The sequence below is a fragment of the Bos taurus genome, chromosome 8 (assembly GCF_002263795.3).
Source record: "Bos taurus isolate L1 Dominette 01449 registration number 42190680 breed Hereford chromosome 8, ARS-UCD2.0, whole genome shotgun sequence".
Classification (NCBI taxonomy): Eukaryota; Metazoa; Chordata; class Mammalia; order Artiodactyla; family Bovidae; genus Bos; species Bos taurus.
Genome location: NC_037335.1, coordinates 76,856,636 through 76,873,748, shown reverse-complemented (window position 1 = coordinate 76,873,748; position 17,113 = coordinate 76,856,636). Strand labels below are relative to the sequence as shown.

Below are 17,113 nucleotides of genomic sequence, written 5' to 3'. Positions count from 1 at the left end.
TGAGGTGTCTGTGCAAGCCATGTATAGTTCCATGTATTGATGCTTAGGTTTATTCTGTGAGTGTAGCAGAAAATGTATCTCATGAATTCCAGTTACTCCCATTTTTTGTTCGTAGGGCAAATATTCACCTGTACTCAAGGAAAAGCCTAAGAAAAGATTGCTTTTATTTTTTAGGATATCGCATGATATTATCATAATCACCATTCTCATTGAGAGAGAAGATGCCTCATTTTTGTTTTTTCTGGAGATCCCTTTTGTGGACAATATCTTCCCTTTTTTATTCATGTTCTACCTTCCTCCCTGTTAAGTGCCAGGTTAGGCACTGAGGGGGAAGATAGACTATTAAACAAGGTACATTACTTGTTTCAGATATTTCCAGTTAAAATTGTTTGAACACTTGCCCCATAGATGATGCTGAATAATCCCCTATTTGCTGGAAATCCTCAGCTTCAAGAACAAATGAGACAACAGCTCCCAACTTTCCTTCAACAAGTGAGTAAGAAAAGATGCTAGCTGTCTTCGGTAATGATTTGCTTGAAAAAGTTTGATGGTAAACATTTTCCTTGCTTTTTCTCTGGCTGATAGCAAAATGTAGAATAGAGTCTGCTGTCAATTTGCAGAGAATTCAGCTTGATTTTTAACTGAGCCCCATTTCACTGCTGACCTTTTGCTTCTATTTTTAAGAATATAAATTCTGAGGAAAGGACCATTTGGTTTTTACTTTTGAGGATTTTTAGGATTTTGAATGCTTTGTTAATATCATAAACCATTTCCTTTCACTTTACTAACTTTGAAGTGCTTCATTGTGTCATGTTTTACTTTATGGTTTAACTAATCTCGAGTAACAGGAAGAGAGCTACCCTTAACGTGTTTGGTTTCTTCGTAATGTTTTAATTCCTTCAAATTAATAGAATGCCTGTTTTCCAGGGGGTAGATCTCATTCCTCAAACTTGGAATTAGCAAGATTAAAATTGTCAGTCTTGTCATATAAGGAAGTTATTTTAATTAAAAAGTACTTGAGATTGCTATGGTATGTTACTATTTAAAAAGAAAAGAGGAGTCAGTCTTGGTGTTTTGAAACTGGTAGTTCTAGGGAGGGCTTTTAAATATTATCCAAATGATTCTCTGACCTATAAACCATTATCTAAGGTTAGTCAGTGTCTTTGGTTTCTTGTAATGATGTAGACCTGTCTTTTTTGGTTAGTCAGGTGGTGCATATTTGCAAGTAGGGCAGCTGAACCAACATGTGTTAACTTCAACTTTGGAACTATTGTCTTAGAGTATATCTGATTGGTAAAATTGTTCCATCAGCAACAGATTAACACTTAGTCAAGGAGAATATGTGGCTTTCACCATATTGCCATGTGATATAAATTGTGCATTTGGAGATCGTCTCTTAGAAACAACGCTTTTTATCTGTTGGAAAACAAGGAACAACTATGGCTTCCAGAGGAGCTCCTGATTGTGTTTCATTATGAAAAATGGTTTTCACAGTGGACTTGGGAGGAGGTCAAGTGGTGATTCGCACATGAGATTGCTGTCAAAGGGGAGGTGCTTGTGTTTATATTGGGGAAGAAATTACGGATTACCAGTGTCTAGGAGTAAGGTTTTAGATTTTCTCAAGAAGCATAGCAAAACATTTTCATTTTACCTTCACTAATTTTAATTGCCTCGTAACCACTGGTATTCTTTCTTCCTTAGATGCAGAATCCTGATACGTTATCGGCTATGTCAAACCCTAGAGCAATGCAGGCCTTATTACAGATTCAGCAGGGTTTACAGACCTTAGCAACTGAAGCCCCCGGCCTCATCCCAGGGTAGGCTTATTTGGGAAAGATTGTGCAAGTGCACAGTGGTTACTTTTCTCTGAGAATTTCAGATTTAATGGCCATTCTTTTCTTGGGTTGAGATTGTTTGTAAGAGAGTTTTCAAAGTAAAAATGCTTCTTTTAAGAAAATAACTTAGCTAACATTATATTGAAATATAACTGATTTGCCATTAGCCAGCCTGGTCTGGCCTCTTATTTTTAGGAGTTTAGATTTACTAACAGTTGGTGCTTTCTCTAGGTTTACTCCTGGCCTGGGGGCATTAGGAAGTACTGGAGGCTCTTCAGGAACCAATGGCTCTACTTCTACATCTAGCGAAAACCCAAGTCCCACAGTAGGAACCACCGAACCTGGACACCAGCAGTTTATCCAGCAAATGCTGCAGGCTCTTGCTGGAGTGAATCCTCAGGTAATGATTCTTTTCTGCTCTTCTTAATGGTAGAAATTTCAAAAAAGTAAAGAAAGTGGTCATCTTTGGGGGCTTAGCTTGTAATGAAAAGTTTGTTCTTAATTATATTGATTCTAAAAAATAGGCATTATAATTGTTAACTTTGCTACTATATTAGACATTAAAGGAAATGTTATAGTTTTAGGGAAGAACTGCTCTGCTGTAATTTTGGAAATTGCTTTTTAAAATGCATTCTTTTTTGGAGTCCGTGTTAGAAAACTGAAATAGATTATATTTTATAAAAGTTTGTCAGGGAGGAATAGAAACTGATTATTCCAAATACCTCCCAAACAACTGTATTCTATCTGCTCATTGTATTTTGGCTTAAAAGTTGTAAGTATTTCACCCCACCTGCTACTGCTTCCTATGGTAACTTGTGTTACATATATACACCTCACAAATACGGCTAAAAAATGTGAACTCCTAATGTTCTTGCATCTAGAATCATTTATTTACTAAGAATATGCCATTTTTACAGATGATTGCAAATTCAAACCTGTTAGAGTAGATTGTGCTTAAACCACTACATGGTGAAAATACAGCATAGTTTTTTATTTTAAGCCTTATTCAATACAATAAACAGGTCAGAGTTTTATCTTACACGAGGATTTGTATTCCTGATAACTAGCATGACTTGCTGGCTCAGTAAATGTTCTTTGAATTAATAGGAAAAAGCAATTTCAGGTATTGGGCAGAATTGTTATCTAAGTTGAACAATCTGTAGACTTCACCATTATCATGTTGCCCAGAATTGAGTGATCATTTATGTATTTCTGTAGTACATTATTTCTGAAAGGGAGATGCAGCTGAAAAAATGAGGAGTATAATATGTACATCTGAAACTGGAACTTTTTTCTGAAGACTTTACTGGCTGATACTGAAATTAAAGACATTCTAAGCCTCATTAGATTAGAACTTTAGAATTTTGTATATGAGGACACTGGCCTTTACAATTACCCAATTGGTCAATAGCTCCAAAACTTTTTTAAAAATTATTTTTTTAATAATAAAAGTATTTTATTTTTCCATTATTTATATATTTTTAGTTTCTTGAATTTTTTAATTGGATGATAATTGCTTTACAATGTTGTGTTGGTTTCTGTTGTACAACAATACGAATCAGTGATAATTATATGTATATCCCCTCCCTCTTGAGCCTGCCTCTCACCTAAGTTGTAACAGAGCACCAGGCTGGGCTCCCTCTGTAAATAAAGTACTAATTGGACTTTTAAATATGTTGAATATGTTTCAAGAGAGGCCAGTGCTTTTATATCGCTTAATAGATTAGCAAATATTAAAAAGCAATTAAAATTTTAAAAGATTAGGTGTGACATGGACTGATTTTCCTTAGAGCTTTGGTTTGTTTGTTTTTGTTTAACAGCTACAGAATCCAGAAGTTAGATTTCAGCAGCAACTGGAACAGCTCAGTGCAATGGGATTTTTGAACCGTGAAGCAAACTTGCAAGCGCTAATAGCCACAGGAGGGGATATCAATGCGGCTATTGAAAGGTTACTGGGCTCTCAGCCATCATAGCAGCATTTCTGTATCTTGAAAAAAATGTAATTTATTTTTGATAACGGCTCTTAAATCTTTAAAATACCCGCTTTATTTCATTTTGACTCTTGGAATTCTGTGCTGTTATAAACAAACCCAATATATGATACATTTTAAGGTGGAGTGCAGTAAGATGTGTGGGTTTCACTGTGTTTGTTTGTTTTTTGTTTTCCTGGAACAGTGGGAATCAATGCTTTTTCATTTAAGGCTACTGCATGCGTCAAACACTTCTGCATTTATTGTAATTTTTAAAAAACATATCACCTTTTATAGTTGGGTGAACAGATTTTTGTCCTGCATCTGTCCAGTTTATTTGCTTTTTAAACATTAGTCTCTGGTAGTAATTTATGTAGAATAAAAGCATTAAAAAGAAGCAAATCATTTGCGCTTTATAATTTGTGATACAACATTGCTTATCGTGACTTTGGCATGTATTTTTGCAAACAAAAATGCTGTAAGATTTATACTACTGACAGTTTTTGCTTTATTTGTATACAATGTATGTATGCACATTTGGGACAGCATCTCTAGAAACATACTACAGTAGATCATCTGAGCAAAATATCTGTAATGGAAAAAATAAAGATAAGGAAATACTTCAAAGCAGAGTATTTCTTAATTGTGTAGAATCTTACAGCATCTTTGATGAACATCTCAGCAAAAGTACTGGTTAGTGAGGCTTGTTGAAAATACAGTAGAAAAACTGATTCTGGATGTCTCTTTAAGGACGTATTAATTGTACAGACAAGATGATGTAACACTGTCTCAGCATTCACAGATTGACTGTAAATTACCTTAATCTTTGTGCAGACTGAAGGAGCACTGTAGTATAACCCCAAAGTGCATTTGCCTAGGACTTTCAGCTTCTCCCATAGGTAGTTTAACAGGCATTACAATTTGTAATTGAAATGTTGCTTTCACTGAAAGTGTCTTGATGTTTCAGTTATTTTTAATCGCCATATAAAAATAGAACTATCTTCGGGATTTATCAGTTTTCTCATGCGCAGGCAATACACGAATTTAAAATGATTTGTGAGCCACTTGTTTCTGAAGTGTTTTGGTAGTTCTATTAAGAAATAGTTAAATATTGTGCTTTTCAGAGCCTGAGAGAAGGGGAATTTTGGGGGTGGGGTGGGGTTCTGTCCTGGATTGGGCCAGCCTAAATAATACTGGCAACCAAGATTCTGTTAGGATTTCTGTGCATATAGTGTAGTAAAGAAGTATCATTCAGGGGTGAAAACAAAGAGCCGTTTTAACAATGTTGAGTACATTTGGCTGTTCTACAGCTTTTTTCTTCCTTCCCCAAGGAAATTCTGTTTGCCTAACTCTCAAACTATTGGGGTGGTACATTCCTTTAGGACCAATTAAAACCTAACTTTGGGGTCAGTAATATATTTGGCTGACTCGGGTTCAGTATTCTCTTAGGTCATTATATTCTCTCATGTACAGTTAAGGGAAATTAAAATGTTAAAGTAACTAAAATTAATTCAGACCAGTAAAATCAAGGGAAATATAAGTTGAATTCCATTACTTCTGTAAGTTGCTTGCTATTAAAAAGGTGAAGAGGCAGGTTGCCCACCATTTCGTGCACTGTTTTGACACTGTCCCCTGGAATAAAACAGGTACAAAGGTTAATTAAGATGGAGGCATGACTAAGAGGAACTTGTTAAGGATGATATTTGTGTGTCTCTGCTCTCTCTGCCTTATGCCTCAGTATGGTTTTAAAACTTTTGTACTAGCAATTGGTGGTATACAGTGTGGGGTAGTGTCATAACCAGTTTGACAATTTATTAATCACAAAATAACAATAAATCTCTAGCTTTTACACCTTGTTTGTCTTGCCTTTTTTGTAGAAAGAAAAAGATGTCTTCAATTTACTTTGAGTAATCATGTCTTTTAAAGACTACTGGAATTGATTGACCCCCAGATTTTCCTACACTTGAGATTATTTTTCATTAATTTTTTTGTTTCCTCAGTTAAATTCTGTGTGTATATACTATATTGTGTGTTAGAAAGAGAACCAACTGGGACATCAGGTAACTTGGGCTTTTGCTTGCTCTTTTTGGTTCTTGACTATTATTTGGAGTCAGGGCATCATGACTGAAAGTGGTGGTGAGGCCTGTGTGAGGCCTGATTCTTTAGAATCACCCACCTAGGTGATTCTAAAGAACCTTTTAGTTGTCGCCCTGGTGTGATTTTTTGTTGCTGTTTGTTTCTGATATGTTCATCTTAGATTTGAATATCTTTTAAGGAGTTTAAGATACTTAAAATTCTCCAAAGCCTTAAACAAAAAAACCCTCCTAAAATACTGTAGACTTAAATTGTTCTCATATTGGGTTGAGTGGTGAAAATAACATTTCAGGATTTTATTTCCCAAGTGGAATACTTATGATCCTACACAAATTTTAGCAAATGAGATAAATGACAACTGGCCTCTGTGTATTCAGAATTAGTGTTTCAGACTTGGCCTCAATGTAGTCATGAAAGGAGTTTTTTGTTTGAGAAACATTATTACCATGTTAATTTAGTAGACAAATTACAACAAAATAGGACCGATAAAAATGCTACTAACATTAGTGATAAAAGAACCTGGAGCACATGTCTGTGTCCTTGTGCAAAACAAGTTTATGTTGTTAAGGCAGAGAAATACGTGCATATCTGCTTCCTCTCTTAACATTAAACATGTTGATTAAGTCAATAAGTCCTGCATTAAGGAAACCTTTATAATACAGCTTTGTCCTATTCTCTACTGTCCTTTTCACCTAACTGTTCTCAGTAGATCCAGTGAAAACACACTTGGGGAAAATTATACTTGGCAAATGTCTGCTTCTGTAGTATTGCACATGATATTCTCTCCTTTGGAATTTCATCTGTCTTCTTTGGCTTATATAAAGGGTACTGTGCCTCTGGGGTCAGTTTTGTAGGTTTCCTAAACTTGGCTAACCAGTTGATATACTCTGCAATGTTAACTGCTGCATTCTGCTTCTCTCATTCACTTACACTTTGGAGGATTTTTTTTTGTTTGTTTTTCTGCTCTTGAAATCTTCTTGGCAGTTACTTAAGTAACATGAAGTGGTTCTCCTCAACTTTTTTGTATCTTTCCTCTAGTCAACCATATGCAGCCATTTTGCTTCAGAAGGTGAACATTTATTGAACATCTGTTGAGTAACAGGTTCTTTTCTAGTTGCTCAAAGCATAGGAGTAAATAAAGTTCTGTCCATATGGGGTTTACATAGTGGAATGTAGGGAAACAGTAAACAAAACACATATATGGCCTGTTAGGTAGTGATAAGTGCTTTGGTGAAAAACTAAGATTAAGGAGACTAGTTAAGGAAGAACGTATTTTATTTTATATAGGGTAGTCAGAAAAGGCCTCAATGAAAAGGTGACATGTAACTAGAGACTTGAAGAATATCTGGGAGGGTGAACAGCTTTTCAGGAAGAGAGGCAGCTAATGAAAATGTGATGTAATGTGAATGTTCTGAGTGTGTATCTAGAACCCAGGCAGTTCAGTGTGATGGTCAAGGTGAGCTAGGGAGAAAGTGGTATAGGGATTGATGGGAGAGATGGGGACAGGTAAGTGGTGCAGGTGTTTGATGTGCAGAGCTTAATGCCCTAAAATTTTTGTGTCCCACCCTTAGAGTTTCTGATTTGCTAGTCCTGGGCTTGGAGGAGAATTTTCATTTCTAACAAGTTCCCCGGTAAGTAAGAACCATTGAACCAGGGTGGAAGCAGAGAGACTGTTAGGATTTCAGAGTTAATACCAGCTTGGGTTGGAGTGGTAGCAGTGACGGTAGTAAGAAATTGTAGTCAAATTCTAGTAAGAAATTGGGGTATGTTTTGAAGGCAGAGCCAGTAGGTTTTACTGATGAATAAAAGTGTGAGAGTTGAGAACAAGAGAGATGCCAAGCAAAGTGAACAGGGTGCATATGGGTTGGGGTGTATGTCAGAAGTCTAGTTTTGATGTGTTAAGTGAGATGTACTTGATTAGATATATAATTAGAGATAATGAGAAGGCAGCATGAGGAGAGGTTCAGGCTACAGACAAGTTATACAGCCGCCAGTGTATATAGATAGTATTTAAAGCCAAGGATGAGGTCTCTGGTTCTCAACCAGAAACTACAAAGGGGGGCTTTTGACAATGTCTAGAGAGACCTTTTTGACATCATAGTTAAGGCTACTGTTGGCATGTAATGAGTAGAGGTTAAGGATGCCACTGAATGTTGTCTGATGCACAGAGCAGCCTCCCACAGCAAAGATATCTGGTTTCAAAATGTGAATAGTGCCAAGGTTGAGAAATCCTCACTAGATGAATTTTAGAGCATGTTGATAAACACACTTTGGGAAGATTTGAGTCCTGGTTTGCTGTTAACTTCAGCTTAGAGAGATGAGAGTAAACCAGCAAAGGACATGGACAGGCAGGTAGGCTGAAAGCTTGTGGAAAATTTTTTCACAAGTAGAAAGATGGTAAAGAAGTGTGTTGAATGCTGTTGCCTTTTAAGTACTCATCTTGGATTGACTATTAACCTATGGATTTAGTAAAGGGAAGGACCTCTATGTCTATAATAGGAGTTTTAAAATGTGATTAGGGTAAAATTCTGATTAGAATGAACCTGGAAAATATCAGGATACACAGAATTTTGAAGTAAAGAGAATCCAGAGAAATGGGGAACAGCAGCTGGGGTCGCTAAGAGTCGGACACGACTGAGCGACTTCACTTTGACTTTTTACTCTCATGCACTGGAGAAGGAAATGGCAACCCACTCCAGTATTCTTGCCTAGAGAATCCCAGGGACGGGGGAGCCTGGTGGGCTGCCGTCTATAGGATTGCACAGGGTTGGACACGACGGAAGCGACTTAGCAGCAGCAGCTGTGGTGAGGGAGGTGGTGGCAGTGTAGAGGAGGTTTGCCTTTTGTGTTCTGTTAAGATGGGAAGTTGTGTGTGTATGTGTAAGGGGACTCTATTTTGGGGGAGAATATGGAGTAATTGTTTTCTACCAAAAACTATAAAGAAAAAGTTAACCATCACCTTTGATCCCTGGAATAAATTTGACTATAGATCTAGATAAGCACACAGACACATTTGTTGTATGGGCTACAGTGCGAGGGAGAGGATTTCTCTGTCTTTCAAACCATCATTTTCCTCAGCTAGGTAGCTAGCAGCCTTTCCTTGTCAGTAGGAGTGGTCCCTTCCCAGCCCATCTGAACTACTATTTATGGTCAACCCTTTTGGAAATGGAGGAAAAACATCTCTTTCCAACACCTTTATGCTGGTGAGACTGAATATAATAAGGTGGAGATTTTTTCCAGAGCTGAGGTAGTAATGAACACATTCTCATCTCAGTTTGTAATTCCAGTTTATAAGGTGTTAACATTTGTGCCTCAACTCCTTAACCTGTCCCAGAGCCACAATCCAATCTGTCTTGCTTACCACTCTATGAACTAGGCATTTATGGGAGTTCCTGGTATATTTTCCCTCAGAAGGCCAAAGCTGAATGTGGGGGCTAATTCTTTCATGAGATATATAGTAGCTGTATATTCAAACTAATTTTTTTTTTTTTTTTAAAGCTATTCAGACCCATTCTCCGCACCTAATTTCTAGAGCGGGAAGGAAATTTCCAGTGTGTTGTGGTTATTTAATGCTTCATAACAAACTATCCCACAGCACAGGGGCTTAGAACAAAAATCAGTCATTAATTTTATTCATGATTGAGCACTTTGGCAAGGATTGGTGAATACTGCTGGAGCAAATTGGGTCTGGAGAATTTACTTTCAAGAGAGCTTATTCCCTTAGCTATCTTAATTACTATGTACTTTCATCTGGGAGTGCAGTTGGGGGGGTCTCAGTTCGTCTCCACCTGGGCCTTTCTACAAGAGCTACTTGTGCTTCCTCACAAATGGTGGATAGGTTTCAAGGGCATGTATTTCAAGGAAAAATGAAAGCTGTCAGTTTTTAAAGGTGTGCACCCCCATCCCCCAAACTGGCCCAGTGTCATTTCTCTTGTATTCTACTGGTCGAGCTTAACTTGCCCAGATTTAAGGCTCATAGGCCCCAAACTGTTTGATGAGTAGAATGTCACAGAATTTGTGATCATCTTAATCCGCAGTACACCATCATGCCAGAAGGGGGAAAATGTTGGAGGAGCACATTTTTGTTCCTCAGTATTCACTCTTTTCCAAAGGAGAAGTGGTGACTTGACTGCTTACTGAATATTGTAGAAGGAACAGGATACACTTGACTGAGCCCCTGTTCTTTGGGAAACAGTCTTCCCAAAGGAAGCATGCATTGTAATTGGCTGTCTTAGCAAATGGTAATAAGGTTAGTGGGAAAGCTCTTGTGGGGAATGCCTGCGGTTTTCATTTTTGCTTTTAAAAAAAAAATATATATATATATATATATATATATAAAACAAATTTTACTGTTGTAACCATTTAAAAATCTATAGTTCAGTGGTATTTAAGTACATTCACAGTGTTGTGCAACCATCACAATCATCCAAAACTTCATCACCCCAAGAGGAAACCCCAAAGCCATTAAGAAATCACTCATTATTCCCCCCTTAGCCCAGCCCCTGGCAACCACTTGTCTGTTTTCTGTCTTCTATGCATTTACCTATTTTGGATGTTTCATAGAAATGTAATTATGTAATACAGGCAATACCTCAGAGATAGCATGGGTTCAGTTCCAGACCGCCTTCATAGAGCCAATAACACAATAAAGTGAGTCACACACAGTGTTTGTCTTTCCAGTGCATATAAAAGTCATGCTCACACTATAGTGTAGTCTATTAAATGCACACTAGTGTTAATGTCTAAAAAACGATGTATATACCTTAATTAAAATATTGCTAAAAATGCTATCTGTGCCTTCAGTGAGTCATAATCGTTTTTCTGGTGGAGGGTCTTGTCTCGATGTTGGGGCTGCTGATTGGTTAGGGTGGTGGCTGCTGAAGGTTTTGGGGTGGCTGTGGAAGTTTCTTAAAACAAGACAGCAATGAGGTTTGCCGCATTGACTCTTCCTTTTCACAAGTGATGAACTTCCTTTCACAGTTGAACTTCTTTCAAAATTGGAATCAGTCCTCTCAAATCCTGCCACAGCTTTACCAACTAATATATGCTATACTGAACACTTTGTTGTCATTTCAACAGTCTTCTCGGTTTCTTCACCAGGACTACTACATAGATCACATTTCAAAAAATCATTTTCTTTGTTCCTCCATCGAAAGCAACTACTTATTCATTAAAGTTTTATTGGGAGATAGCAGACATTTGGCCACATCTTCAGGCTTCACTTCTAGTTCTCTTGCCATTTCCACCACATCTGCAGTTACAAAGACCACTGATCACAGATCACCATAACAAATACAGTAATAACTGAGAACAATTGAAACATTTCAAGAACTACCAAAATGTGACACAGAGACATGAACAAATGCTGTTGGAAAAATGGCACTGGAAGGCTTGCTGGACAGAGTTGCCACAAATTTTCATTTTGTTAAAAAAAAAAAAAAAGTATTTTCAAAGGACAATAAAGTTACAGTAAAACGAGGTGTGCCTTTATGTGGTCTTTTATGTCAGGTTTCTTATCACGTTTTCAAGGTTCGTTCATGTTGTAGCATGTGTCAGCGCTTCATTCCCTTTCATGGCTGAATAATACTCTATTTTATGGCCATACCACATTTATTCATTCATCTGTTGATGGACACATCACTTAGATATTATGAATAATGCTGTTATAACACTAGTAAGTATTTGTTTGAGTCTGTTTTTAATTCATTTGGATATCTACCTAGAGTGGAATTGTTGGGTCATATGATAGTTTTTAACTTTTTTGAGGAACTTCCTATTTTCCACAGCAGCTGTACTATTTTACATTCCCATCAGCAAGGTGTGTTTTCCAATTTTCTCTACCTCCTTGGCAACACTTAACCATTTTCTGTTTTTCTTGGTTTTGTTTCAGACTTCAGCCATTCTGCTGAGTGTTGGATGGTTATCTCATTGTGGTTTGGTTTGTATCTCCCTAATGAGTTAATGATGATGAGCATCTTTTCTTGTGCTTTATTGGCTGTTTGTACATCTTCTTCAGAGAAAGGTCTTTTCAAGTCCTTTGCCTTTTGAAAATATTTGTTGTTGAGTTGTGGGAGTTTTTAAAATATATTCTGGATATTAAACCCTTTCAGTTACAGATTGTCTTTTCACTTCTTGATAATGCCCTTTGTACAAAAGTTTTAAATTTTTAAAGTCAAGTTTTTCCTTTGTTGCTCCTGATTTTGGTGCCATATATAAGAATTCATTCCCAATCCAAGGTCATGGAGGTTTTCCTCTATATTTTCTTCCGTTTTATGGATTTAGCTATTATGTACAGGTCATTCATTGATCCATTTGAATTGGTCCCATTGTTCTGGATTTGCAAAGAGTAGACAGGAGTTGAGTTTTTTCTTTTTTCCCCCATTTCTGTCCCTCTCTTTTAAGAAAAAGAGAAGTATGCCTCAAAGAGAACATGATAGGTATTAAAATGTAGCTGGTTGTAGACCATGCTCTTGGCCAGTCTTGTTTTTCCCAAAAGAGTCTTCAAGTTCTTCATTTTCCTCTTCTCATTTCTGTTTCCAGTACTACCCAATATGACCTCCCATCTTCTAGTTTCTGGATCAAAGTGTGATATGTTTCATATTCAGGCACTAAACTTACAGTCTTGTGTACAAACTCTGAGCACTGATCCCAGCCATAATGTGGCACTATTGTAAGCCTAGCATAAAATATTAAGCAGGCAGTGGGTGCAAAGCAGCCTGGAGATGGCATGTGGGTGAAATCTGTAGTAGAAAGTATGTTTGTGATAGGGTTCCCTGCTAGCACGTGAAGAATCTGCCTGCAATGCAGGAGACACTGGTTCGATCCCTGGATGGGGAATATCCCCTTTTCCCACCCTCACTGCCCCCTGGTGGGCTACAGTCCAAAGAGTTGGATACAACTGAATGACAGAGCACATGTGTTTTTGTTAAGGATTCTTTTTCAAGTGACAAAGACTTGAAACATTGATTAGACTGTGAGGCATGTGGAGGGGATAGCTTTGTGGAAATCCTCAACAAATTTAGGAGATAATTAAGGGGCTGTAGAACATGTTAATCTTCGAAGAGGAGGTGGTAATTCTCAACCTTGGCTTCACATCAGTCAGCTAAGAAGACTGTTGAAATCATAGAGAGTCTGTTCTCATATTACTGTGAAATTATGTTAGAGATCAATATCAAAAGATAGTTGACAGGGGATATATGTATACCTATGGCTGATTCATGTTGAGGTTTGACAGAAAACAACAAAATTCTATAAAGCTGTTATCCTTCAATAGAATTTAAAAAAAAAAAAGATTAAAATTACTGTCCTGCGGCCCCCCCCCCCCAAAAAAGATACTTGAAAATAACCCCAGATTTTCAGTGCAGTGTCACATTTAACAAGAGAGATCTTAGGCTTAGCCATCAAAAGTTTCAGTAAATTTAGAAGACAAAAAACAGAGGGTGGTTGCAGAGAAGAAAGCATTTAAATGAGAAATTAATATCAAGGATACCTTAAAAAAGCTCATGTACTTGGAAATTAAATGTCCACTTTTAAATGAGTATATCTAAGAAGCCATTACAAGGAAAATTAGAAAATATTTGTAATAGAATAAAAATGAAGAGAATTTACCATACTTTGTTGCATGCAGCTGAAACTGCTCAATTAAATACAAATTGGAGTCTTGAATAATGTATGAAAACAAATGACAGTAGCATAAAACTTTGTGAGATTTGAAGAAAATCTGTACTTAATAGTGTCACATTAATTTCCTTTTTTTTAAACAACAATAATTTCTTTATATTCTCACAACTGGATTAGAAGTTTTAAGCCTCATTTAAATTTTTTTAAATTAAAATACTGAGATAATACTTTCTAGACTTTGGCAGTAATACTAGATGCCAAAATACATGAAAGTATATATCAGATTTCTGAGTAAATATGAATTAGGGATCTAGCATTCTATTCATACTAAGTCAAACAAGTGGAATCAAAATGTCAAATTTTTTAAATTTGACTAAATAGGCAAAAATTGATAAATTTTATAGAATATATAATACATACTATATATACACACATGTATACAAAAGCTTTTCTACTGTGCTTGGTAAAGGCTTGAGAAAAAACATCAAAAGATGGAGAAATTGGAAAACAAACTAAATGAAATGGGAACACTGAATATGAAACAAACTAGATAAAAGATCATCACACAGTCCAGTTTTTAAACATGGCTGTTCATTAAAAATACATCTGGAGCTTTGGAGAACAACGGCAGTACCTGGTCATTTGTATTTTTCAAAAAATTCCAAGATAATTCTGATATGTATCTGGATTTTAAGAAATGATTATAGTTTTTCTATTAAATGGTAGTTTTAGTGATCATTGAGAGTCCCTTGGACTGCAAGGAGATCCAACCAGTCCATCCTAAAGGAGATCAGTCCTGGGTGTTCATTGGAAGGACTGATGTTGAAGCTGAAACTCCAATACTTTGGCCACCTGAAGCAAAGAGCTGACTCATTTGAAAGGACCCTGATGCTGGGAAAGATTGAAGGCAGGAGGAAAAGGGGTCGACAGAGGATGAGATGGTTGGATGGCATCACTGACTCAATGGGGATGAGTTTGAGTAAGCTCCGGGAATTGGTGATGGACAGGGAGGCCTGGTGTGCTCTGGTCCATGGGGTCACGAAGAGTCGGACACGACTGAGCAACTGAACTGAACTGACCTTAGTGACAGTTCTATTATGTTCTGTTGACTAATCATGATATGGGCTTCCCTGGTGGCTCAGACGGTAAAGCGTCTGCCTGCAATGTGGGTGACCCAGGTTCGATCCCTGGGTTGGGAAGATCCCCTGGAGGGGGAAATGGCAACCCACTCCAGTACTCTTGCCTGGAAAATTTCACAGACAGGAGCCTTGTAGGCTACAGTCCATGGGGTCGCAGAGTCAGACATGACTGAGTGACTTCACTTCAATCATGATACAATTTTTGTATTAAGCAAAAATGACAATAGTAGAAGATGTTTATCAGTGTTTACAATCAATAGCTAGACAAAAAATAAAAGATCATTACTTTTGCAAGCCATAATGGAAACATGATTAACCTAACTATAAAATAATTATATATTTTGAGGGGCTAAGTAGAGTGATGTGGTAAGTGGAAGTGCATACATGTACATGTTTTCATCCACCCAGCCAGTCTACCTTGGTTCTTGCATTTAATCCATTTACACTTAAGGTAATTACCTTATCAATATGTATGATCCTATTACCATTTTCTTAATCATTTTGGGTTTATTTTGTGTAGGTTTTTTTCTTTCTCTTGTGTTTCCTGCTTAAAGAAGTTCCTTTAGCATTTGTTGTAAAGCTGGTTTGGTGGTACTGAATTCTGTTAACTTTTGCTTGTCTGTAAAGCTTTTGAGTTCTCTGTCAAATCTGAACGAGAGTGTTAATGGGTAGAGTATTCTCGGTTGTAGGTTCTTCCCTTTCATCACTTTAAATATATAATGCCATTCCCTTCTGGCTTGTAGAGTTTCTATTGAGAAATCAGCTGATAACCTTACGGGAGTTGCCTTGTATTTTGTCGTTTTTCCCCTGTTGTTTTTAATATTTTATCTTTGTCTTTAGTTTTTGTCAGTTTGATTAGTATATGTCTTGGTGTGTTCCTCTTTGGGTTTATCCTGCCTGGGACTCTCTGTGTTTCCTGGACTTGGTTGACTATTTCCTTTCCCATGTTAGGGAAGTTTTCAGCTATTCTCTTCAAATATTTTCTTAGGTCCTTTCTCTCTTCTCCTTATTGGACCCCTGTAATACAAATGTTAGAACTGGACATGGAACAATAGACTGGTTCCAAATAGGAAAAGGAGTATGTCAAGGCTGTATATTGTCACCCTGCTTATTTAACTTATATGTAGAGTACATCATGAGAAACGCTGGACTGGAAGAAACACAAGCTGGAATCAAGATTGCCGGGAGAAATATCAATAACCTCAGATACGCAGATGACACCACCCTTACGGCAGAAAGTGAAGAGGAACTAAAAAAGCCTCTTGATGAAAGAGAAAGTGGAGAGTGAAAAGTTGGCTTAAAGCTCAACATTCAGAAAACAAAGATCATGGCATCTGGTCCCATCACTTCATGGGAAATAGATGGGGAAACAGTGGAAACAGTGTCAGACTTTATTTTTTGGGGCTCCAAAATCACTGCAGATGGTGACTGCAGCCATGAAATTAAAAGACGCTTACTCCTTGGAAGGAAAGTTATGACCAACCTAGATAGCATATTCAAAAGCAGAGACATTACTTGGCCAACAAAGGTCTGTCTAGTCAAGGCTATGGTTTTTCCAGTGGTCATGTATGGATGTGAGAGTTGGACTGTGAAGAAAGCTGAGCGCCGAAGAATTGATGCTTTTGAACTGTGGTGTTGGAGAAGACTCTTGAGAGTCCCTTGGACTGCAAGGAGATCCAACCAGTCCATTCTGAAGGAGATCAGCCCTGGGATTTCTTTGGAAGGAATGATGCTAAAGCTGAAACTCCAGTACTTTGGCCACCTCATGCAAAGAGTTGACTCATTGGAAAAGACTCTGATGCTGGGAGGGATTGTGGGCAGGAGGAGAAGGGGACGACAGAGGATGAGATGGCTGGATGGCATCACTGACTCGATGGACATGAGTCTGAGTGAACTCCGGGAGTTGGTGATGGATAGGGAGGCCTGGCATGCTGCGATTCATGGGGTCGCAAAGAGTCGGACACGACTGAGCGACTGAACTGAACTGAATTCAAATGTTGTTGTGTTTAATGTTGACCCAGAGGTCTCTTAGGCTGTCTTCATTTCTTTGTTTTGCAGCCATGATTTCCACCATTCTGTCCTCCAGGTCATTTACCCATGCTTCTATATCAGTTATTCTGCTGTTGATTCCTTCTAGTGTATTACTCATCTCTGTCCTTTAGTTCTTGTATGTCTTTGTTAAACATTTCTTGAATCTTCGTCATTGTTTTCCCAATATCCTGGATCATCTTCACTATCATTATTCTGAATTCTTTTCCTGGAAGGTTGCCTATCTCTACTTCATATAGTTTTTCTGGGGTTTTATCTTGTTCCTTCATTTGAGACATAACTTTTCTGCTTTTTCATCCTAATTAACTTTCTGTAATGTGGTTTTTGTTCTAGCTGCTGTGGGATTGTGGTTCTTCTTGCTTCTTCTGTCTGCCCTCTGATGGAGGAGGCTAAGAGGCTTGTGTAA

The 17,113-nt window shown here is 37.5% G+C and overlaps 1 protein-coding gene across 2 annotated transcripts in view; it reads left to right on the top strand.

The window, feature by feature from the left end:
- Window positions 1–5,659, top strand: part of UBQLN1 (ubiquilin 1) — a 57,616-nt gene extending 51,957 nt beyond the window's left edge. The window contains exons 8-11 of one of the 2 annotated variants that reach the window (NM_174628.2): window positions 409–492; window positions 1,702–1,817; window positions 2,067–2,235; window positions 3,656–5,656. In NM_174628.2, coding sequence (NP_777053.2) covers window positions 409–492; window positions 1,702–1,817; window positions 2,067–2,235; window positions 3,656–3,808 — 522 coding nt within the window. In that variant the 3' untranslated portion in view covers window positions 3,809–5,656. Of the gene's footprint in view, window positions 1–408; window positions 493–1,701; window positions 1,818–2,066; window positions 2,236–3,655 lie in introns of both variants that reach the window. The other variant, XM_005210305.5, reaches the window with a different exon arrangement.
- Window positions 5,660–17,113: the final 11,454 nt, after the last annotated feature.